A 23,529-nucleotide genomic window follows, 5' to 3' on the forward strand; every position below is an offset into this window, starting at 1 on the left:
GGGGACAACTGGGCAGGGCCAGTGACACTTTAGGGGACACTTCCTTCCCATTTCACTGGGCTTCTGGTCTCTCCACGAACCCCATCACCCCATCAGCCCAGTGGGGGCTCCCACAGCAGATTCCTTGGGCGGTACAACCAGGGAAAGCCTGGCTCCTGGCGCGTCAGAGGGGTGGGGGGGCAGCGGGGGGGGGGCGGGGGAGATGACGCAGGTGCTGACAGGGTAACCTCTGGGATGACTGCCAGCACAGGCTTAGGCTAAAAAGACAGTGCCCAGGCAAAGGGACACTGCCCCCAGGCAGACAAGGGATTCTAGGACACGAGGGGCGGGTTTCAGCAGCACCTTTGGGAAAAGGGTTCAAAATAAAAAAACAGATGGAGCTGCCCAAGGGCAAGGTCAAGCCTGCCTCCTTCTCTGAAGAGACCACAGGCTATGCCCCAGCTCCCAGCCTTCTCTTGGAGAAGTCACCAACTCCAGTGTGCCTCTGACCCAAACTCTAGCAGCAGGAAAATGGTACCTTGAGTTCCCCCCTGGAGAAAAGTCCTGGGGCACACCGCAGTGTGTGGACCCATTCAGCAGACAAGAAGCATAACACTTGACTCTAAAAAGACCCTCCTCCTGGAAGCCCCCAGCCACAGAAGGCTAGGGAAAGGAGGGGAGCCAGGGCACAAAGAACATGAGTGAAGAGCGCAGTAAACAGTTTGCAATGTCTACACACCCCCAACAATAAGAGGGAAGGGACTTTCCCGATGGTCTGGTGGTTAAGACTTGGTACTTCCGACGCAGGGGGGATGGGTTCGATCCCTGGTTGGGGGACCTAAAATACCACAAGCTGTGTGCCGTGGCTATATAAATAAATTAAATCTCCAAAAAAGAGGGGAGAGGGAGAAAAGGAATTCTGTTTCAGCTGGCTCGTAACACGTAACACAGATGAGAAGACCAAGCCTCTGAGGCGGCTCTGTTAGAGATCCCTCCAAGGAAGTAGCAGGGCCTCAAACCCAGGTGTCCTGACTCCCGGCTCAAGCGGGTTCACGAACCCCAATGCCGGGCATCCCAGGCCCTGGAGAACTGGCCCCTCTGGACAGTAATGGGGCTGGCAACCCACCCTGAAGGGTAGTGCCTTCCACCAGCACCCAGGCCCCCAAGAGCTCCCTCAACAGGCCAGGGAGTCAGCAACTTCCTTAAACATCCAGTGACCTCGTTCTGTCCCTCTGGAAAATGGGGAAAGGCTCTCATCCCTTTCCTGGCCTGGAGGGATTTTGGAAGAAGGCAGGGAACAGCATTTCATACTCCTCCCCGTGACGCTGATGACCCCTCCCCACCGAGGACAGTTTCCCATGATCTATTTCTGTGCTCTTACGTGACTAGCAAGGCCAATTTAGGTTCGACAGGTTCTACCACAATGCAGACAGCATTTCCACATGTGCGAGCTGGGGATGACTCTCACCTAGCAATTTTCCCAACTTCTCCTGCAACGTAAGCCAACACACATCACGTAATGGTGAGGAGCGAGGGCTCTGGGGTAAGAGACGCCAGGGTTCAAACCGGGCTCTTTCTGGGGCAAGACACTGAGCCCCCTCCCTGCACTCCAGGCAGGCATCTGTGAAATGGGAGGAAGCACCCACCTCCCAGAGCTGCCGGGGCTCCAGAGAGATAAGACATGCAGTGGAACTTGGCACAGAGCCTGGGAAAATCTCAGGAGGTATTGGTGGAGGCTATTAATGGCTCCTGACATTTTTGGTGTGTCCTGGACCACTTCGGCGGTCTAGCAGAGCCCATGGACCACTTCTCAGAATGTTTCTAAAGCGAATGAAATAAAATATTCGGGATTCCGTAGGGACACGTTCATAGACGGCCTGAATTCTAAGAGAGTCAGGCTCAGACCTCTGCTGGGATGAAGCCTTAGCTCTCTCATGTCAGGCTGTCCCAAGGTCACTCTGTGGTCCTGTCCCAATCAAATCCCTTCTGGTGGGCCCTGCACAACACAAGCTGGCATGGCTGAAAACTGGATCCCAGAGCTGGAGGAGGCATCCCTTGGGAGGAGCCTTCTCCCAACGGCAGCATGTCTCTCCTGCCTCCTTGCCTTGCTACCTCCAAGAAGGACCACACTGTCCTCTGAGGCTCACCCCCAGGAGTAGGGTCCCTCCATCCCTTCAAAGCATTTCTTAACTCAGATGAACACAAGTTTTGGTCCATGCTCTTGGGCAACCAGCTTCCAACAGTGGGAAAGCCTATAAAGGCATCTAACTTTTCTGTCCCTGCTGCAGACAACACTCCTCTCCCCAGTACCATTCTACATCCTCCTGAGGCCAGGACTCAGGGGACCCTAAGCCCCCTCTAGTCAGAAGCAACATGAAACCAAGTGGGGTGGGATGTGGTAGGAGGTGGGAGGGAGGTTCAAAAGGGAGGGAATATATGTATATTTATGGCTGACTCATGTTGACATATGGAAGAAAACAACATTGTAAAGCAATTATTCTCCAATTAAAAATAAATCAATTTTTTAAAAAGCAACATGAAACTGATTTCAAAGACTCTTAGAATGTCACTGAAGGAAGGGCCAGCAGGATCCACAACTCAACTCCCCCAGTTGACAGAGGAGTAAAGTAAAGCCAGAGACGGAAGAAATTCATCCAAGGTCACCCGGAAAGGAAGAGGCAGGGCTTAATCCTGGGTCTTCTGGTTCTCTCTTGTTGCTGTTGTTTAGTTGCTGAGTCGTGTCTCTTTTGTGACCCCATAGACTATAGCCGCCAGGCTCCTCTGTCCATGCGATTTCCCAGTTAAGAATACTAGAGTGAGTTGCCATTTCCTTCTCCAGGGGATCTTCCTGACCCAGGGATCAAAGCCACTTCTCCTGCATTGGCAGGTGGATTCTTTACCACTGAGCCGTCAGGGAAGCCCGGCTCTCTTGCCTTCCACCAAAAACCAAGAGAAATCTAGAAAGTTGTTCCTAAATTTAATGAGATGAAGCAGAGAGCTAGACTCTGTATGAGGGTCCAGGGATCTAGACAGGGCACCTGGCTGGCCCCCAGAACACCAGAGCCAGGAGTGCACGGGAAATGGGGACCAAGTGAAAAGAATCCCAGAAACCTTGAGGTAGACTGTGCTTCTCGAGGGCAGCAAAGTCTTAAGCATAAGGGATGCAGAGCCCTGGATGTTGTTATTGTTCAGTCGCTCAGTCGTGGCCGACTCTTTGCAACCCCATGGACTGCAGCATGTTAGGCTTTCTTGTCCTTCACTATCTCCCGAAGTTTGCTCAACCTCAGGTCCATTGAGTCCATGATGCCATCCAACCGTCTCATCTTCTGTCACCCTGTTCTCCTCCTGCCCTCCATCTTTCCCAGCATCAGGGAGTTTTCCAATGAGTCGGCTCTTTGCATCAGGTGGCCAAAGTATTGCAGCTTCAGCATCAGTCTTTCCAATGAATATTCAGGGTTGGTTTCCTTTAGGATTGACTAGAGCCCTGGCGGAAGGCACAAATCATCTCTCACTAGCGAAGACGGAAGGAGTCACTGGTCTTGGGCTGCTCCCTGGAGGAGAAGTAGATTCACTTCTCTCAGCCCAGCCATTTTCAGGAACCACTTGGGCACTACCCTGGAGGCAATTAAAAGGCACACTACAGACATTCAGTCTGCAGCTGTTGCTGGGACTGCTTGCTCCACACCTGGGGTGGCCAGCGGGGGCCCCGGGGCAGGAGCTCTGCCTGTCCTCCTGCCCAGCCCTGAGCATCCAGCAGGGTGCCCTGTGCCCCTGGCCACTTGCCATAATCCCCAACCCCACTGGCGTTTAGACACCTGCTCCCCAGGGTCTCAAGATGCCCTCTGTCTCCAGATTGCCAGGCTGCTGGGGGCTGGATTTGACTATGACCAGGGCAAAAGCCTCCATCCCTCTGTTGTAAGCCCTTCTCCCAAGAGTCCCAAAGCTCATCGAGGCCTTCTAGGCAGACAGGCGACACCCACCGGCAGGCTTGCTAGGCCCCACGACCCCTGTCCACAGGACCTCTGTCCACAAAGCCCTTACGCCAAGCATGGTCTGAGCCTACCTACTCACATCGGAATCATCTGAGATGTGTTAAAAATGTTGGTTCCTGGGCCACCCAGTGGCATCTGAAACTTAGGGTTGGGGGGAGTGGTACGGTTTGGAAATCTGCATCTTAACATATCCGCTTGGTAATTCTGTGGCAACTGGAAGTTTGAGAACTACTTTCTCACAGTGTCCCCAGGCTGGCAACACTCATTTCTGCTGCCAAGCTGACAGTTGTTACAGCTGTGTGCATGGACACAGTTAATTTGATTTCCTGTCTGGCAGCTGTGCACCAGGGAAGGGACAGCTGAGGGTCTCAGAAACAAGAGGAGGGGACGAGGTAGGAGGGGATGGGGGCAGGGGAGACTGTCTGAACCGGACAGGGTGTTCAACTTTGTTCCTGAGCCCGTTTCTCTCCTTTGGGTTGAAATCCTTACACGGAAGAAAACAGCTGATCCAGTGGCCCCCAAGATTTAGAGAAGAGTCTCCTCTCAGAAACCTCAAGAGTCCCCAAGGCCAGACTGGTCTCTCTTGTTGAGGAGCACAAAATTTGGGAGCACAAAGACAGGCCCACCACGTCCGGTGGTTCAGCTTGTGACTGTACAAGGGTCCCCAACTGAAGGGCCAAGTTGGGGGCTGAAATCTAGTCCATGCTCCAAGCGCGCTAAGCCATCCACTCTGGTATGAGTATATAGCCACCTGGAAGAAAGGCTGCCTTTTAAAATTTGCACAGGGAAGGTCTTGTGTAGGTTGGCGGTGGCCCTACACAAAAACCCGAGTCCAAAGCCCAAAGTCACTTACTCTGTGACCTTCGGCAAGTTCCATAACCTCTCAGTTCTTTCTCAACTGTAAAACATAACTATTAATACCTTTCCAAAGGAAACAGGTAAGGAAAGCACCGATACCTATCATTTAGTACATTATAATATTAATTTCCTTCCCACCTAGTTTCGCCCTTTCGATCTTCCCACACCCCGACACCTACACACCCACCTACCTAGCCAAGTTTGGAATGGTATGAAGAATGTGAACAAGAATGTCCAGGGGACAGGACTATCCAGGGGGTGGTCCAGTGGCTAAGTATCCGAGCTCCCGATGCAGGGGGCCTGGGTTCCATCCCTGGTTAGGGAAAAAGACCCCACATGCTACAACTAAGAGTTCACATGCTCTAAGACCTGGTACAGTCAAATAGATAAATAAATCTGTTTGAAAAAAAAAAAAGAGTATCTAGGGGAAACCCCAACACCAAACACAAACCCCATAGCACTTCCCAACATCCACAGCATCCCTTCCCAGCATAAGCGGAATTCACACCCTCCCTCACTAGGGAAAGAGAACTCCTCCTCCATGCCTGCTTTTAACATCCCGCACATTGCCCAAGCAGAAGCTCTGCCCAATCCAGGCCAGAGGGAAATCCAAGGCCCAAGAGAAGGGAGGCAGGGGAACCCCCAGCACCGCGTCCCTGGGAATCCCACACCCAGAGTTCAATCTCCTGGGCTTCCTGAGCCGAGACCAAGCCTGGATGAGAAGGGTGCCCGTTGTGGGCTGGGGTGGGGGAGCCAGGCAGAGACCCCATCCCTCAGGGAAGCCCTGACGGCACTAGCAGAAGCTGTGGTCTGTCCCCCTCCTTCAACAGGAACAGTGGAGAGCATCCCGCACCCTTCGTGGGCTCGCCTGCCAAGACTCTGGCTCACCCACGGGGGCAACTTACCATATCCGTCTATTCACCCAGAGGGCCAAGCCCGAGAATAGAGCCCAAGGATCCTGCTGTCAACCAACCCTGGATGCCAGCCCCCTCAAGGAACATTCATTCACCCATGTGCCAGGCACCGTGCTAAGAGTGCACAAGACAGTCCAGAGAGCCAAGGACACCCCTCAAGTAGGGTTCCGAAGATTTGCTGCTGCAGTGGGCGAAGAGTTCAGGGCAGACACCCAGCCTGGAAAGCCCCCTTTCCTCAAACCCTAGGGCTGGGGAGGCCTGGCGACACACACTGCCCACCAAGTGCTCCTGGACACCTGCTTTTTTAGCCACAGGCTTTTGCATCCTGTCTGGAGACTGATCAAGAGATGAGGAGAGGGGGTGGGGTGGGGAGGGAGGATGGGATAGTGGGGGGGGGGGGGGGGAGGGGGACACCAGGCTGCCTGGGCCCTCATGGCCGTGTTTATCCAGGGTGGATTTTTTTTTAACCCAAAGGTTAAAGCGTTTCTATTTGAAACATCTATTTACATTCCAGAGTCCAAAAAAAAAACAAGGCAGCCGAGATCCAGGCCTATATCTGTCCCCAGCCGCGTCACAGACACAGCATCAGAGCTGCACCGGGGGAACATTCTTAGCCCTCTCCCCGAGCCGCTGAGGTGACTCACGCCTCCCTCCTGCCAGCATGGACCACGCCACCGCTCAGAAGGCTAGGCAGTGTGTGTGTGTTGGTTTCAGGGGGTGGGGGGGGCCCACAGGGATCTAGAGAGCCGGACTGGCTGCAGGGGCCGGGGCGGGGGGGGGGGGTCTATGCAGAGATGGGGAGCCTTTAGGAAAGGGATGGGGGCAGCAGAGATCCAGCCTGCAAGGATTCTGGGGTCCAACTTGAAAGAAGCGAGAACATGCTAAGGAGGAAACTTCAGGTCAACGGCCAACTGCTTCTGGAAGGCAAGGACAGTGGGGACAGGGTAGATGGGTGAATTGATACGGCATCTGCCAAATGGGGTAGAGCCACCCCCCAAGCAGAGATGCTCTGCACAGTCAGCCCTTTGCTCTCCAAGAGACCACCTTAACTCCCAGGAGCTTCAAGGTAGAAGTCAGCAGATAGGGTCTTTAGCTAGAGCTGTGGGCTCGACTGGACCAAGGCTAGACTGGCCCCCCGTGTTTGCACCCCTCCCAGGGGACTATGCACAGACTCTGCACCGCTGGCCCCAGGGTTCCAGCCCCATCCCAGAGGCCTGCACAGCAGGCACCCTCAGGGCTGGTCCCCAGGATTATGCCACGACCTTAAGAGACCGCATGGGCATCCCTGCCCAGGCAGATGGCTGGCCTTGTTTAAAGGGTTTTCCAATCTTCCCCAAACCTTCATCCTCTGACACATCCCAGTCCAGCTGCAACCTTATCCCTGGACAGCTTAGAGCCAAGTCACGGGTGCCTGTGCAGGCACATGGTTCCCACCTTCCGATCCAAAGCCTGGGACCCACACCCACCTACCCAGAGGCAAAGACTCCCTGTACATACACACACAGACACCCACACCAAAGTGCCAAGCCACTGCCAGGAGGGGCCAAGCGGGCATGGGTCCAGCAGGCCCCTCCCTAGAGAAAGCATCTGGTGGTGCCGGCCTGGTGGGGAGGCTGTGCCAGCAAGGCCTGATGCTGCCAACAGGTTCCTGGGAGGGAGAGAGGGAGTGGCTCAGCCCTGAGGGATCCCACCCCCAGCCAAGAGTCCCTGCTGAGAAGGGGGCAGGGTTAGGGAGTCCTCAAGCCCTGTGAGCCTGAGTAACATTCCTTCATCCTCATGTGTTGATAATAAACCAAGGCCTGGGGGAAGGAGAGATATGGGGGGTGGGGGTGGTCAAGGGAGCCAAGGCCCCCAACATCCCAGCTGCCAGCCTCTGCCTAACTCAACCAGAACTGGACAAGCCTCCTCCCCAGGTGTCTGATTCCCAGGACACTCCCACCTGTGGACCGGCAGGAATCACTGCAATGGACCCTCTGACCCAAAGAACCCACCAGAGGAGTTGGCAGGGTGGTGGTGGGGAAGCCTTTATTCTTATGGACACTCCGGCTCTAGTTTCTTCTCTCATCCACACCTCGGAAGCAGACGGCCTGGAGGCAGGTCACTGACCCACTTCCTCCCCTCCTGACCATGGTGCCAACTAGGCCAGGATCGTCTAGTAATCCACAGCCCCCAGCAGTGGATGCAGACCCTGCCAACAGCCAAAGAGATGCTGCGCAGTGCAGCTGGAGGGCGTGGTGAGAGGGCAGGTCTGGGAGAGCAGGGAAGCCCACCTCAGAGAGCACATCTCCCCTGACTGCACATATTCTCAACAAAGACCTCCAGGAAGATCTAGGCAGGACCCCACCTGGGTGAGACCTGGAGCCAGACGCCCAGCCGCAGAGACGAGGATGCCCAATGGCAGAGGGCAGGCGAGGACACGGAGGCACTTACCTGTCACAGGGATGCCGTGCAGAGGGGTCCGGGGCAGGATTTCCAAGGCTGGTTCCCGGCCTGGCATCCCATCTGCTGAGAAACAGGATTCCGTCTCATAGATGGTCTGCAGCATCTCCACCAGCCCCTGAGCCTTGGGCACTAGCAGCATGCCCGGGAGGGGCCGCCTGAGGCGGGGAGTCAGCCACAGGGAAGGTGGTCAGGCGGGGCCCTCGCGGCTGCTCGGGGGCTCCCTCAAGCCACGGCTGCTGGGACCAGCGCGATGGGGAGGTGCTTCATCCGGCCTGGGCACTCCTGGCGGCAGGAGGAGCCAGGAGCCCCAGAGCTACAGGCCCAGCACCCCTCTAGAGGGGCATCCGACCACAGGCCTCTCCAGAGCTCCCAGGAGTGGGGTCTGGCTGAGCACTCAGGGGACAGGAAGGGGAGCTGGACAGGCAGGCGGGCTCTCTGTGTTCCCTCCCAGCCCTGGGTGACAGCTCTGGGCCCGGCTCCCTGCTCCTCCTTCCCGAATGAGCCGCCGGCAGCTGGCAGGAGACTGAAATAGCAGTTGGGGGAGGGCCCTGTCTATAAATAGGTGGAGCATGCTCAGGGAGCCGCCGGCCGGCTGCCAGGAGCCCGGGCCTGGCGGAGGCCCCATGGGGGGGAGGGGGAGGCGCGTTCCACCCCAGGAGGAAGCGCCAGGGAGGGGGATGGGAACCGGGAAGAGCCTACACTCAGGGCCAAGGCCACAGAGCCGGGTGGCCAGAGGCTGCGCTGGGGCAGGGCTCGGGCTGGAATAGCCACACATCTGGGAGCAGCTCTGGGACTGCTCTTGGCAGGCAAGGGGCTAGAGCCCCAAAACCCCGACTCCGTCCTCTACGTTCCCTCGCACCATCCAAAGCAGATAAAGCAACGGGAAGGGTCTGAGATAGGTGGGCAGACAGGGCCACCAGGCCAAACCATGCATCTACCCAGGAGTCCCTCTAACAGCCAATGGGAGCTGATTTACCCTCTGCCCTCTTTCAGACCTGGGAGGTGCCTCCCCGCCCCCCTCGACCAGCAAGGAGACCCCTGAGCACAGCTAAATGGTGGCTCCCTCCTACCTATTGGGGTGTCACTTCCAGAGGCTGCTCAGCTTCCTTCCAGGGGGCAGGGAGACCCTTCAGGGACAGGCCTCACCCCACGCAGAGAAGGGAACCTGGGAGCACCTGCCTGTGCTCAGAGCACAGGCAGCTCTTCCCAAGGTGAGTACAATGCTAAGTAGCACATAGGTCACCTCGTTTATTCTGCACGATGACCTCAGGAGAGAGGTGCAGATGGGGAAACAGAGACATCTGAAGTTCATGTCTGAGCTCTAACCACCACAGCCCCTGCTTCCTGCATGGCGGGCACATGAAGCTGCCCCAGGGTTTCCAGTAACAGGGACAATGACTCCCCACCAGGACCCAGGTAGGAGGAGATCTGGGGTTGCAGCCCCCGTAAGAGCTGAGGGGCTGCCAGCGTCCAGCCCTTCCCTGTCAGCCCCAGGCCTGGCAGAGCAGGGCCCGCTCCTGAGGCCCTGCTGGGACCTGAGGCTGGTGTGCCATGAGGACCGGTGATACCCCCCACCTACGCTTCCCACTGCTGGCCCATCGCTCCTTCTGAGGTTGTGCCTCCCACTGATACAGAGATCCCACTTGGCCCCCGACCTCAGTGGAGCCTTTTAATAGCCCGGTTATTCCTGGGTCTGTGTCCCCCTCCCCCTTCCTGATGTCACAGCTGCTATTTTGGAGCCCCCTCCTGGCCCCTCCTTGCCCCCAACTCTAGGCATGGAGCCAGGGACACCTGTCCTCTCTCTGGACTGGATGACCTCACCCTCCTGTCGGGAGCCCAGGAGGAGCTGGCCAACCAAGGACACAAGAGATGTGGCTCCTGCCAGCTGGGGACAGCAAAGGGGCCTCCTGCCCTCAGGTGGGGAGATCACATGGATGGGGAAGAGGCAGAGGTGGGCTGTCCCAGGCGCTAGGCTGACTGGTAAGATGGGTATGAGGGAAGCTGGAGGTTAACAGGAGCTAAAGAAAGCTCTGGGCCTCAGCTTCTTAGTCAGGACAGACTCCAGAAAACTGGTGATGGAGCAGTGCTCCCCACAGGGGTCTGGAGTTAGTGGACACTTCAGAGTAGGTCTGGGGACTCCATTCAGCACCCTGTGCCCCAAACTCATCCTGGCCAACCAGGCTCCCCAGAGAGCAAGGGGAGGGAAGGTCAAGGTCTCCTCAGCAGGGTGACAGGCAGCAGTCTCAAGGGAGCCCAGAAAGCTGGGGGCAGCAGCCCGTCCCAGCCAAGACTCCACCCACCCACGCTGAAAGCAACCAGAAGGGCTGGCTAGCCCTGTCCTGGCTCTCTCTCCGCCTGCCCCAGGCATAGGAGAGTATGGTAGGGGAACCCTGTTCTGGAAGAGAGGAAATCATCAGTTACAATGACTCAAAAGGCAGGGCCCCCAGAACGTGGAGCAGTCAGAACCCTAAGGAAACACAGCTCCCTGTTTAGGGAAGCTGGGAGCCCCCGGGAGGCTGGGCACCCAGAGGTGGCCAGAGCCAGGGGTTCAGGGCAGTTCCCAGCACTGCTACGACTTTCAGCAACAGCTTGAAATGGGAAGTAAAGTGTCAGACACAGCCAGACGGTCCTCAGCGTAGTTCCCAGAATCCCCCAGGGCAATAAGAGAGGAGGCCTGGGATGGGGACAAGTGTCTTTTTCTTTTGAGGTTCAAGTGATGCAACACCTTCCTAATGTCTAACCTCAATCCTTCCTGCTTTATAGCTCCTCTCCTTGGGGTTCATGTCTCTTCTCCACACCCCCTCCCCAGCTCTCCCATGCAAGTGTCACCCCACTGATCTTACAGAGCACCCACCAAGAATGGGTCACAGTAGCCTCATGAAAAGCAGGTACCATCCCCTCCAGAGCCACCATGACCTCATTTGCTCCCTCCCTCCCTCAGAGGCTGGGCTCAGGCCTCCTAACCCTTTAAATGTGGAGAAGGGAGAACCTAAAGTGGCTCCTTGAGCTCATGAAGGCTCCCATCTTCTGGGCCCAAAAGGTTTGGGTGGGGCCCTGACTGTAAGGAAGAAAGCAAAATCTGCTTTGTGAAGAGTATAAAAGCCGAGGGCTGGTGCGGGAGGGGACGGTTACCCCAGATGGAGTGCAGGATGCAAGCTGCCATGGGGCCCTGGAGGCAGGCCTGCCTGCCCTCCTATTCTCCCCTGCTCTCGGAGTCCAGTCATGCTGGAGCCTGTCAGCATGGCCCAGGAGCCGCCATGTGCCAGGTCCCATGCTGGGTGCTGGCTGAGCCCTCTCATTTGAGACCCAGCCCAGGGAAAATGTGAACACCTACTGTGGCATCTTCCACATCCCCTCAGGGTTGACCCTGACTCCCCGGACCATTCCATGCTAAGCCTTCAATCCCTTTGGAAGGGTGGGACAGGGGAGGGTGGCGCCGATCTCAGTCCACAACGAGTTCAGAGGCATGCCAGGGGGCATCGAAGTGGAGAAGGGACACCAGAGTCCACTTCCCAGACCCCCGCCCCATGACGCCTCTGACCCACTTTCTCCTCCTTCCCCGGTGGGGGGGTGGGGGGGGAGGCAGAGGCAGAGGCTGAGCCTGAGGCTGGGAGGCAGGACGCCGAGGTTCCTGGCTCCACCCCACGCCTATGCCCCAGTTTCTCTGGTCACCCAGAAAGGAGGGGGCAGTCGGGAAAGGGAAGGAGAGAAAGTGTGCAGCGAGCTGGGAGGTGCTGGGCAGGCAGGTGTTGTCATGAAGCTTGTCTCCTTCCCACGCTGGGGCTAAGGAACACGGCCGCCTCCTCCTGGGGCCCTGTCGCCATCTAGACTGGCTCAAGGGTCGGGCCTTCTCCGTGCCCACGCCTCTTGGCCACAGCACGGGGGACAGAGCAGTGAGGGACCAGAGTGGGCCCAGGCCCCAGGGTAGCTCCTTCAGGCTGGCAGGGGGCACACCCTGTCAGTCCTTCACACCCACTGATGGCAGCAGGAATGAAAATGACGCCTCACTCCTCAAGCCTCCCGGTGCCTAAAGAGAAGCCAGATACCAGGTAGCGGCCTCCTCAGGGAAGCGGGCAGCCCCATCAATGGCCTCTGCTTGTCCTCCCAGGACTGCAAAAGAGGCAAATCAGGTCAGATGCTGGCATCCGGCCTAGCCCAGAGGGAAGTGGATCAGCTCCCACTCCTCGGGGAGGACTGGGGAGCCCCAGAAGTAAATCTCTCGAGATCTCCACCTGCCACCCCTCACCCGGAAGACGCTCTCTCACTAACTTGTCCACTGTGAGGGCAGGGATGGATCATCTCCTACTTTTCTTTTCCAAACAGGAAAGCTCCTGCCCTGAGACAAAAGGAGAGAAACTGCCCCTCACCCAGGCCTGCCCTTCTGAGCCCTGAGAGGGAGAGGGGTGAGTCTTCAGGGACTTGGGAGAGGGTGAGGGGTGCTCAGAGACCCAGGGAACTAACCACTCTTCTCCTCCCCACCTTTAGCCCCAGACCTGGGGCCTCATGCTCTTCCTAAGCTCCCTGCGAGGGACACCCAGCTACATTTCGTGGTTTCACTGGACTTCCGTGGAGTTCAGGCAAGCAGTTTCCAGGCTTCGGCCAGGTGCCCGGCACCCGCAGCCTCAGTCCAGATGCCACCCTGCGCTCTGGGAATGGCAGATGCTGGGCCCCTTGATGGGGGATGCTGTGCACAAGTTGGCCCTCTCCTCCAGTCAGAGCAGCTGGAACTCCACAACAGGGAGAGGCAGGCCTGGAGCCCCAGAAAAACTCGGTAGGAAGGGCCTCAGGACGCTGCCCCTGAACAATGATCCCAATCTGAGCCTGGCAACAGTCCTAAAACCTGCTTTCCAATCTCTGGCCCCCTGTCCTTTTCCCTCCTTGCTGAACGCGAGCAGACGGCATCTCCCCCTGCTGGGGGGAGCGAGAAAGCCAGCCAGGAGGCGCGGTCAATTCAATGGGCCCCTCCTGGCCAGGCTCAGGGTTGATGGACCCCCTCCAGCCGCTGCCAGCTCTGGGCCAAGCGGCTACAAGGAGGATTCAGCCCACCTGCACAAGGAGGATTCAGCCCACCTGCATCTGGAAAGACAACCCACTGACCTGATCGGCCGAGGTTGATCATCTTAGCCTTTCACTGTAAGGCACTGAAATCTCAAAGCTGGAAAATGTCCTTCCGGAGCCACCAACAGATGCCTCTGGCGAGCTCCCGTTCCCCTGGCCAACGGTTAGACCCCAGGCCTGGTGTGACTAGATATGGCTCCCAAACAGATCAGTGTTGTAGCTCAGAGGAAAGAAGCAGTTGGCACTCCTGTTAGGCACAACCGACCCTGCGAGGGGCAGCATCCAGCTGATGGCCAAGGGATGGCTGAGAACCCACCAGGCCTCTCGTTCCCCTCCGCCAGCCCAGCCTCGTAGGAGGAAGCAGGAAGTCAGGGCAGCCCACCCTCCAGCGTGAGAGTCACACAGACCTCTCTACGTCTAACGCCTGGCAGAGCCCCTGCAGGGGAAATGAAGGCAGGCATTGGCAGGCGGTTCGGAGGGGAGACCACAATCCCGGCAGGAGGGGGCCCATCGACAAAGCTGACTTGGTGAATCTCAGGAGCCCAGCCTTCCCCAGCTGGCACTCTACTCTGTCTTGTGCCCGGACAATGTCACGATGCAAAGGGCAACAGGAGGGGCCACAGCCTTAACCAAAACAAAGGTCACAAAGCCAACCAATCCCACCAGCTTCTGGCTTCCCTGAATCTGTTGGAAGCCCCGGGACTGTGGTCAGGGCCACACGTCACCAGCACGCGGTCCTCACGACAGGAAGCCACCAGATCGAGCACAGTGATGATGACGGGGAATGAGATGGGCCTCAACTCCTCCCTGATCCTGCTTTGCACCATCCTGCTAACCGGTTTCGCTCTCCAGTCCCTAGTTTCCCTGTCTCTAAAAGAATGAAAGGTATCTCCCACCCCTGCAGAAAAAGATGTAAGTAATAGGAAGGGTTGGGGGGGGCGGGGGGGCGGTGGTTAAAGTTGAGCAAGATGGACTCTGACCCTTTTAAGTCTGTGCAGAAGGAGACAGCCAAGGAGGGAAAGCAGTTATTACTCTGACCACACTGACCCATGACCCTCCTGTGAAACCCCTGAGGGTCCAGCTCAGGCTGCTTGGACACATCCACATGGGCACACATCCAGACTCACCCGTGCACAAAGCTGCCTGGAGTCCCACCCACAGACTATTTCTGGCAGCACTAGGCAGGCTCACAGGAGCAGAGGAGAATAAGAAATCTCAGGGTTGGAGACCCCAAATTAAGAATCTTCCCTGTCCAGGGCATGTCTACCTGGACTCAAAGGAGAGAGCTGCCAACGTGTCACCGCCCACCCCTCACCCCAATACCACTCATCCCAGCACAGGCTAAGGCTGGAGGCCTTGCAAACCTCCACCGAGAAAAAGAGTATGGAACACAGAGTATGGAAAAGAGTATGGAACTTCAGCAAGAAGAAAGGACACCACCATGACAAGGAAGCTGGGCATTCAGCTATCAGAGGGAACTTCTTCCAACATCATCCCCAGACCTCCCGGAGCGGTTCAGGGGCACACAGCCCCCTCACCCCTGCCTGTCTTGGTGAACAGGGGCAGGGTGGCATGGAATTGACAGCCCCTGAGTCAAGAGGGCCAGCCTGGGATCACAGTTGGACCCATGCCCTCCCAGGGCTAGGCTGGACCATCAACCATCAACTTCAGGTCTACCCCTTAGTCAATCACCTTGGGCTTGCCTCTGTCCTTTTCTCATCATGCTTCTCCACTCCTGACACCTCGTTCCCTTATGGTTCAGACCCTGAAGACCAGCTGGCCTGGGGTGGATATACCCATACAGCCCATTACATCCAAAGCCACCCCAGGTGCCTTCTCCAGCCTCCCAACTCTTACCCGACTCGGTGGGAGAGTTCATGCCGGCTCTGGGCCTGCAGGAAGCTGGCGTTGGGGGCTGGGACGGGAGGGGGTGGAGCTGCGGTGATGTCAAGAGAGACAGACGATAACAGACAGACGGACGGGACAGGAGCCCGGGGCCGCTGTGCCTCTAACGCCCATCCGAGGCCATCCTTCGGGGCGAGGCAGTCAGGCATTCAGAACAGCATTCCTGGGGAGAGATGGAGCAGGGTTAGCGGGCCCCAACTCAGGAACCTGGGGGTAGAGGGAGACCTTGGAGCTTGTCAGTTACACCTAGAGAACAGAGGGAGGGCCACCTGCCCAGCAGCACAGCACTGGACCAGACCTAGTTTCTTCTCTTTCTAACTGGTGAGGCTGCCAGCTCTCACCGGAAGGGAAATGGCTACGGTAAACACATCCAAACTCCCTTTCAGGTGACCATATCCACTGCCAGGTGGGGAGACCTCAGAGACTCCCAAGGGTACCCGATGCGGGACAGGGTCTGCGCCAAAGGTGAAAGTGCAAGAACATTTCTGAACTCTGTCCAGGGTGGTGGAGAGAAGCAGGGCTGATCTGGAGCCCCTCGAAGAACTTAAGGGAAAGACCGGTCCTCCAGCCCCGTAGCCTGAGCTTGGATGCTCATCTTCTCCCTACTCCCAAATCCTCATGTCACCCAACCCTGGAAATGCCACGTGCTTCTGTCTTGGTCTCCCCCATTCAACAACACGTTGCCCTCAGAGAAAGAGGACAACAACTGCTCTTTCTCTACCCATTAACCATGCTGTTTCCAAGAATTTCGAAAGACAGAGACATTCATCCCACATCCGGTGCCCTCTGGACTAGGGGTCCAAGGCCCACACCCAGGGCCTTGCATGTGTTATATAGGTTGTGCCCCGCGCAACGAGGTCTGAAATCCAGCCTCTGCTGTGCCTGCCAAGCTACACAGGCTGAATCCACCCAGAATAAGGGACGCTGTTTTCCAGTTTGTACAAAGACACCAAGAGACCCAGCAGCAGGCCTGCTGAGGCCAGCAGAGTAAGAGAGGACGTCCCAGTATTACAGAACCATGTGTTTGCCAACTGTCTCCACTCCTCCAGCTCCCCAACCCCCTCTAGCCTCACAGCTAGCCCTCAAGCCTCAGACACTACACACGCACCCACCTGGGCCCATCCCTAAAGAGTTCATGATCCACCCTAGACATGATCTCATTCATTTTTTTCCAAGTGAAGGCAGGCCTTCCAACACCTAGTGAAATGGAGGGAGCAGGAAGCAATAGGCAGGGGCCAAGTTTTAAACCCTAACTCTGCTCCCCAAACTAGGAAGAGGCAGTCACTTCTGCCCCTGGACAGCCTACCTCCTGGCCGGATTAATTCTTGGTAAACTTTGCAGTCTCATCAAGGATGGCCAGGCATGAGGTCCATACGGGGCCAAGGAGCCCAGGAGTCAGCCACAGCAAGGGACACAAGAACACAAACATTGACACACACACAGGTATACTGCACATATACTAGGAAGATCCCAAGTCTTCTACTGCCCCCTGGGCTTTGACTCAGTAGCCGGGGAAAGGTGCGCTCAGATGGGGAGGTGGGAGTAGGCCGAGAGAAGGGGGCTGAATGGCTCCCAGCAGGCACAGGTGTGGGGCAAGGTAAGAAGAGGCTGTGCAGGGTTGGGGCCAAGCTCAGGAATGCAGCAGGTGGGGCTGTTGGTGCCCTGGCAGGGCCCGCGTGGGCAGGCAGCTCAGCCCATGCCCACCCCGGGGCTGGCGCCCAGTCCTGCTCACACCCTTTCCCGTGGGCTGGGGAACACAGGTTCAGAATTTCCCACGATTCCCAGCAGCCCGAGTGACCCAGCCCGTCTCCTCAGTGAAAGGAACCTCCACAACAGGGCTCTCAGGAGGGGCAGAGTCTCCATGGGCCAAAAACTAGGTTAAGATCCGCCCTGAGCCCCCATTAGTTTTTAACCCCTGGAGAGAAGAGGAAGGGAGGGGCTCCCAGAGCTCCCAGGAGGCTCGGAGCTCTGAAAGGCTGCACTCCGGCCCACCCTACCACATGTAACAGGACCCCTGGGCCCCGTCCACCTGCAAAGAGTGTCTGCCAACACTCCCAGGAAGCCTCCCTGGGAAACAAAGCAGCGTTCACTTTGATCGTTCATGGGGACAGGCAGAGATATTTGACTGGGGGTGGGGGGAAGGGCTGAAGGGGGAAAAGGGGAGCTTAATGGTGAAAACCTGAGCTGTCTGGTCCCCCCTCAGCCAGAGAAACTCACTGCTGACCATTGTTATAGGAAGGTCGGGGGTAGGGGGCAGCTGGGGACCAAGAGCTCCGTGAATCCTGGCACTCTGATACCAAACCAGTGAGCAGCCTGGCTTCCATGACACCACAAGCAGGCAGACTCCAGGATCCTGTCCGCACCCGCTGAGAACTCTTGTCTTCCAGTGAGACCTCTGTCCCATTCCAGGATCCAAACCCACCTCCCACCTCCAGCCAGGGCGGCAGAAAACCAGCTGCATCTCACCCTACAAGCTCATGGCTAAGCTGGGGGAGGAAGGGCCAAACACCCTAGGGTGATACGCCCCACTCCATTCACAGGCAATACAATCTCCGGTGGAGGGTGGGAGGAGAAGGGCAGACAAGTGAGGGACAGACGGAGGACACACTGCCTCAAAAGCCCCAAGTTCACAATGTGGCCCCACAGGTATCTCATCCCTCAAGGAACCTGAACTCCACCACCACGAAGCCGTCCCCTCTCCCAACACACCAGCTCCAGCCCTGCTCAAGACAGGCCCAAGTCCTGAGCGCTGGGGCCGGCCGGGGACCCCTCCCCTCCCAGGTGAGCTGTCCGAACCAAATCCTGTGAGACTGCTCCCAGTCTGAGATGTGCCCCCAGAGTCTTCATCAGAAAGCCACAAGCCCAAACATCCCATCCCAAGGCACAAAGGAACTCTCATCTTGACCCCTCCTGACCAGGGCCCAGCCGATCACTTTCCCCAGCCTGGAGCCTTCCCCCAAGCTGGCCCAACAGAAGCCTGGAGGCTGATGAGAGCCAGGAGGGGTGGCTGACTTGGATGTCAAGGCCCAAACTAAGGGAGGGGCGAGGGCGACAGGGGAGGAAAAAAGGCACCAGGCTGACAAATTCATTTTTGCAATCGGCCCATTTCTGTTTGTCTGCTCAGACGCAGCTCCAGGCATCTGCACAAGCCAGATGGAGGGAGGCTGCTATTTCTAGAAAAAAAAGAGGGGGGGTGGTGAGAGGGGAGGGAGGGACGAGGCAGAGGGCAGAAGACCGGGTCTGTTTGCCCTAAAACCTCAGGCAGAATGATACCCCCTCACCAGTACTACCAGACAGGGTCCCCATTCAAGAAAGGGCTGGGGCTGGGGCTCGGGTGAGGTGGGGTGGGGGAGAAGAAAGGCAGAGAAAGTTTAATTAGCCAGAGTCGGCTACAATAGGCCCCCTCACGGGCTGCATCAGGTTTTCATTCATGAGCAAGCGACAGTGCTCCAAAAATGCCAAGAACCGCCCCCCCCCCCTCGCCGTTTCCCCCCCACCCCCCACCAAGAGGAGTGCGTCCTCTAGCAGGCTGGCTGCGCCTGATGCTGTGTTCCAGACATCCCTCCTCAAAGGGATGTGAGTAGGAAGAATTAATTATTAAAGAGCAGCTGGTACTTCAGCACCAACTGCACTCCCCCCAGCTCCTATAGCTGTTGCCCCCCTCCCCCCTGCAGAAACACAAACTACCCGTGCCCCCTCCAACATCCCCAGGCCCCGTTTCTAAACACACAGCTAACATGCCACCCCTAGGGAAGGGGAAAGCAAACCTTTGTCTCTGCATCTACTTAAGAGTGGGTGGGGCATGTGATACTGCCAGCACCACCACCCCCCCCAATTACTCCATCCAGCCACACAGGAGGGTATACTGGGAAGGGGAGGCTGGCACAGAGCTAACGTGTCCTCCATCCTTGCTCGCAATAAACTGCACCTGGCATCTGCTCTCCGGCCCCCCGCATGCATACCTTCCCAGGATAGAGTGGAGATGCTGGTGGACCCAGTCCTCTCACTCAGAAACCCCTGCCTGCCTTGTCTGGACACAGCCCACAATCAAGTCCAAGGGGAAAAAAGCAAAGGGAGGTTTCAAGAGAAGGGGCAGAAGGCAAACCAAGAACTCTCCAAGCTTTGCTTTTAGGAGGAAGAGGAAGGAGGGAAGATTGAAACGAAAAAGCAGGCAGCCCCCAACATGGCTCACCCACCATCCCCAGCCCAGCCCAGCGTCTCAAGAGCCAGCACAGGCTGTGGAACTCTGGTGCCTAGAACTCAAACGGAGGACCCTTCCTGCCTACATCCTCTAAACCTGAAGAGGCCCAGGGCGGGACCCAGCTCCAGGCTCCAGTCCTCCAAAGCAGACTGGTCAGGGGTCCCTCTGGCTAAGAGTCCTGGATCTCTCATCCCCTGCCTCCTTTTGTTCCTATGGTCTGACTCCATCCTTCCCTCCTAGTCGGACCTTGAACCCAGTTACCACCAAACCCACTTACCCCAACTGCCAAAGCTAATTCCAGGCCCCAGAAGCGCAGTGGTCACTGTCAGAGTGGTGGGTCTCTTGAGCACCCCAAAGCAGCTGCAGTTGCCACCCTTCCTCTTTAGGGATACACCTCACCCAAGAAGGCCAATCGGGGAGTATCAGGTGGTCACCTCCTCCCCAAAATGAAGCACTCCCACCTTCCCCTCTTTTCCCCCACCAACCAGCCTCCCGGATTAATTACTTATTACCCAGCCAGTTCTCATCTCCCCCAGGACCCCAGAGAAGGGTGGGGTAGGGACGCAGCTCCCCCGAAGTTAAAAGGCACGGGCAGCGCCCCCTCCCTCTGTGAGACAGAGACCCAGGATGAAAAACGGGGGTCATCCACCCCAGACAAGAAGTGGGGGGGGGGGGGTAGCTTTCATCTCCTAGCTCTCTCTCTGGCTCCAGGGTGTCAGACGGGAGAAGAGGGTGGGAACAAACGCAGTAACGCCTCACTAGGGAGGGGGTGCGAATAATGGGAGAAAGAAGTAAGGTGGGCCCGCCGGCCCCCTCCTCGGGCATGTAAGTCAAGGACACAAAATCAAGGATGCGTTCCGAGGTATGGGTAGTAGCTCTGTGGGGTGGGGGCGCCCCTCACCTCAGACTACCAAGAAAGGCTGTCCAGCGAAGAGGGGTCTGCAAAGAATCCGGGTGCAGGGCTCAAATCGCTCTGCAACGCACAGCGCGCCGCCCGGGAGAGGGCAAATCAGACAGCCCCGGCCGGTCTCCCGGCCATTTGGGGGGTGTGGGTCGCGGGAAGACGGGCCCCTCCCTTACCTGTAGGGAAGGCGCCCCTGCCTGGGAGGGGCAGGGAGGGGCGCGGGCAGTAACCCCGAGGCCGGGCTCCCGGGCTGGCGATGCTCCCGGGGGCCGCCGCCTGGCACCCGGGCGCCGCGAGGAAGGAAGAGGGGCGCGGAGCTCGGCGCGCGCTCGGGGAGCCCGCGGGCAGCGACGGCAGGAGGAGGGGGCGCTGCGTCGCGTCCGGGGAGCCTGGGGGAGATGGGATCGGGGCTGGTGCGGCGCGCTCACCCCCTGCGGCTCGAGCTCCGGCTTCGCGGGCGGCGGCGGCAGCAGCGGCGGCGGCAGCAGCGGCAGCACCTCCTCGACGGCTCCTCCATCTTTGCGGCGGCTCCTCCGGCTCCGCTCGCCACCGCCACCAACAACAACATTCGGAGACGTCACTCCCGTCACGTGACCCCACCCGGTGCTAAAAATAGACCCAGACCCCCCCCCCCCCCAACTTCAGCCACCACCAACCCCTCCCCTCTTTCTTGGCCCTCCCCGCCGGGCGGGGCCAACAGCGCCACCGTGACAGCTTCTTAAAGGGCCAGTACCCGCAAAGGGTTGGTCTGGGGAGGGGGAGGAAGGCAAGGGATCCGATGCCTGTGAGCAGTGTTGGAAGGAGCGTTGCGGGCTTACGGGTTTGGTTCCTGGGGGCTCGGCCCTTGGGATGCACGATTTTCCTCCCTGCGCTTCCTCCACTTCCTTTTCAGACCGTGGATGGTGCAATCCTTGCCTGCCTAAGCTTCTGCCTAACACGCCCTCCCGCGGTGGGGGAGGGGACCCGGGGATGGATTCCTAGGGGCTGGGAGGGCCTTGGAGGCCCCAGCTAGGGGGCCATGCTGGGGGTGGATGTCTGGGACAGGCCTCGAACCCGCCAGCTCCGACCGCACACACTAAATCTGTGCCAACCCCCGCCCCCCCCCCCCCCCAAAAGAAAAAGACTGGGAAAGGCCAGGGCAGGGTTGTAATAGTCCAAGGCCTTCAAAAGGAAGACTTCCGGTCCCTGGCTTCGGTGCCATCCTCTTCTACAACTCGATAACTCAGTAATTCCACTAACGAAAATGTATCCTAAGGAATAATATTGCTGTGCTCAAAAATGAGTATGGAAGGAAAGAGATTGCTTCTAATGATGTGAAAAGTTGGAAGCAACCTAAATATCCATCAGGAGAGGATTAGCAAATAAATTAGGGCACATCCACTCAGTGGAATCCCATCCAGATCCAGACATTTAAAATGATACAAATCTGTATAGACGTTAAAAGATGCTCAAGATACGTGGTTTTCTTGAAAATCAGGAAATAAGTACTACAGAATTGTTCCATTATTTTTTTGTCTCTCCCCCTTCCATTATTATAAACAACAAACTACATACTACATCCATATATCTGAATATATATGTGTATTAATAAGCTTATAAGAATTTATGCCAAAATATTTACCTTTGCTTTCCTCTTTATCTTTTTCTGTATATCTGAAATTTTGCAACTATCATTTATCACTTATCTGATAGGAAAATGAATATATAAATGTTTCTGTAATAAATAATAAAGGTTCTTCCTACAAAGTAGCTCATGACACCCATCTTCATTCCCACCCCTTTTTTGAAGTCAAATCATCTCTCATTTGAGATATTCTAGCTGCTGCCCTGGCCAATCCACTCCCTGCATCATCCTAGCCATCTCCCAAAGCCAGAATGACCTTTTCAGAACACAAATTTAATCAAGGGAGGGCTTAAAAGCTGTCCACTTTTGCTACTGAAATCTGTATCTGGCCCAGAAAACTGGCTTTCAAACTTTAGGGTACTCACAAATTACCTAAAGAACATGTTCAAAATGCTGACTCCTGAACCCTAGTGACAATGTTTGTTTTTCAGTGGGGATGGGCCTAGAATTCATTTTTAGTAGTTTTGCTGCAGCTGGTCCTCTCCTCATATTTGAAAAAGAAAAAAAAAAAACAACCTAGAAACTTCTACATGATCTGGTCCCACCTCACCTCTCTTCCTGTAACTCTCTGTACCTCAGCCATTGTGGCTTTCTCTCACATCCTTGAAAAGCTAGTCTCTTGTTCCTCGGGATCTTTGCACAGGCTGGTCAGTTTTTTCTCTTTCTGAAATGCTCCCCTCCCCTCTTCTCGGCCTGGCTAACTCTTATTCATTCATAGCACTCAATTAAATATCACTTCCTTAAGACTCCATGCTTTCACTACCAAGGGCCTGGGTTCAATCCCTGGTTGAGGAACAAAAATCCCACAAGCTGCATGGGCATGGTCAAAAAAAAAAAATATATATATATATATACATATATATATATATAACTTCCTGTAAGAGGCCTTCTTTGGTCCTTTTAAGTTGGATCCTCTTGTTATGTATGCCTTCATTGACCCTGATAACAATTTGTAAATATACATCTATTTATAGTGCTTTTGGATTAGTGTCCATCTCTTCCTCTGAGGAGTATTAAATGATTAAGCAAAGGTGAGCATTTTTTTTAAAAAAAGATAACTTCTTTTTAAAAATATTTATTTTAAAAAAATGTATTTATTTATTTGGCTGTGTCAGGTCTTAGTTGCTGCTCACAGGCTCTTCGTTGTGTCATGTGGATCTGTCCTTGCATCAGGCAGGCTTAATTGCTCTGCAGTTTGTGGGATCTTAAGTCTCCAACCAGGGATGGACCCAACATCTCCTGCAATGTAAGGCAGATTCTTAATCACTGAACCACCACTGAAGTCCCAAAGATAAACAGTTTTTGACTGTGGACTCTGAGCAGAAAGGCCACCTCAAAGAGTCATTCCATGTCACTCCAAGATAGGGGTCTTCTTGTGTCTATACTATAATGATGGTGCCATTTGCTGTCATTCTTGTTTTTTTCCTAGCCAGGCCACACGGCATGTGGGACCTTAGTTCTCCCACCAGGGATCAAACACATGCCCCCTGTGTTGAAAGAAGGAGTCTTAACCATTGGACTGCTAGGGAAGTCCTGCATTTGCTGTGATTCTTATGCAATCCTATGATATCTCTTGGGTGGTTAGGTTCAGTTGAAGTTTTGCTTTTTCAGTGCTTATGTTTTGCCTCCCCAAGCAGAGTAGGAGTTGCCTG

At 56.2% G+C, this 23,529-nt stretch overlaps 1 protein-coding gene across 11 annotated transcripts in view; it reads right to left on the reverse strand.

The window, feature by feature from the left end:
• HDAC5 (histone deacetylase 5) overlaps positions 1-20,837 on the reverse strand; it is a 36,668-nt gene extending 15,831 nt beyond the window's left edge. For 5 of the 11 annotated variants that reach the window (XM_061144176.1, XM_061144171.1, XM_061144175.1 and 2 more), the window contains exons 1-3: positions 20,682-20,837; positions 15,101-15,311; positions 8,174-8,248 (exon numbers count right to left, since the gene is read on the reverse strand). In XM_061144176.1, the coding sequence (XP_061000159.1) occupies positions 8,174-8,248; positions 15,101-15,122 (97 nt within the window). In that variant the 5' untranslated portion in view covers positions 15,123-15,311; positions 20,682-20,837. Of the gene's footprint in view, positions 1-8,173; positions 8,249-15,100; positions 15,312-20,429; positions 20,545-20,681 lie in introns of those variants that run through there. The other 6 variants (XM_061144177.1, XM_061144173.1, XM_061144169.1 and 3 more) reach the window with 3 other exon arrangements.
• Between the last annotated feature and the right edge of the window lie 2,692 nt (positions 20,838-23,529).

Source organism: Dama dama, chromosome 5 (genome assembly GCF_033118175.1).
Source record: "Dama dama isolate Ldn47 chromosome 5, ASM3311817v1, whole genome shotgun sequence".
NCBI classification, from domain to species: domain Eukaryota; kingdom Metazoa; phylum Chordata; class Mammalia; order Artiodactyla; family Cervidae; genus Dama; species Dama dama.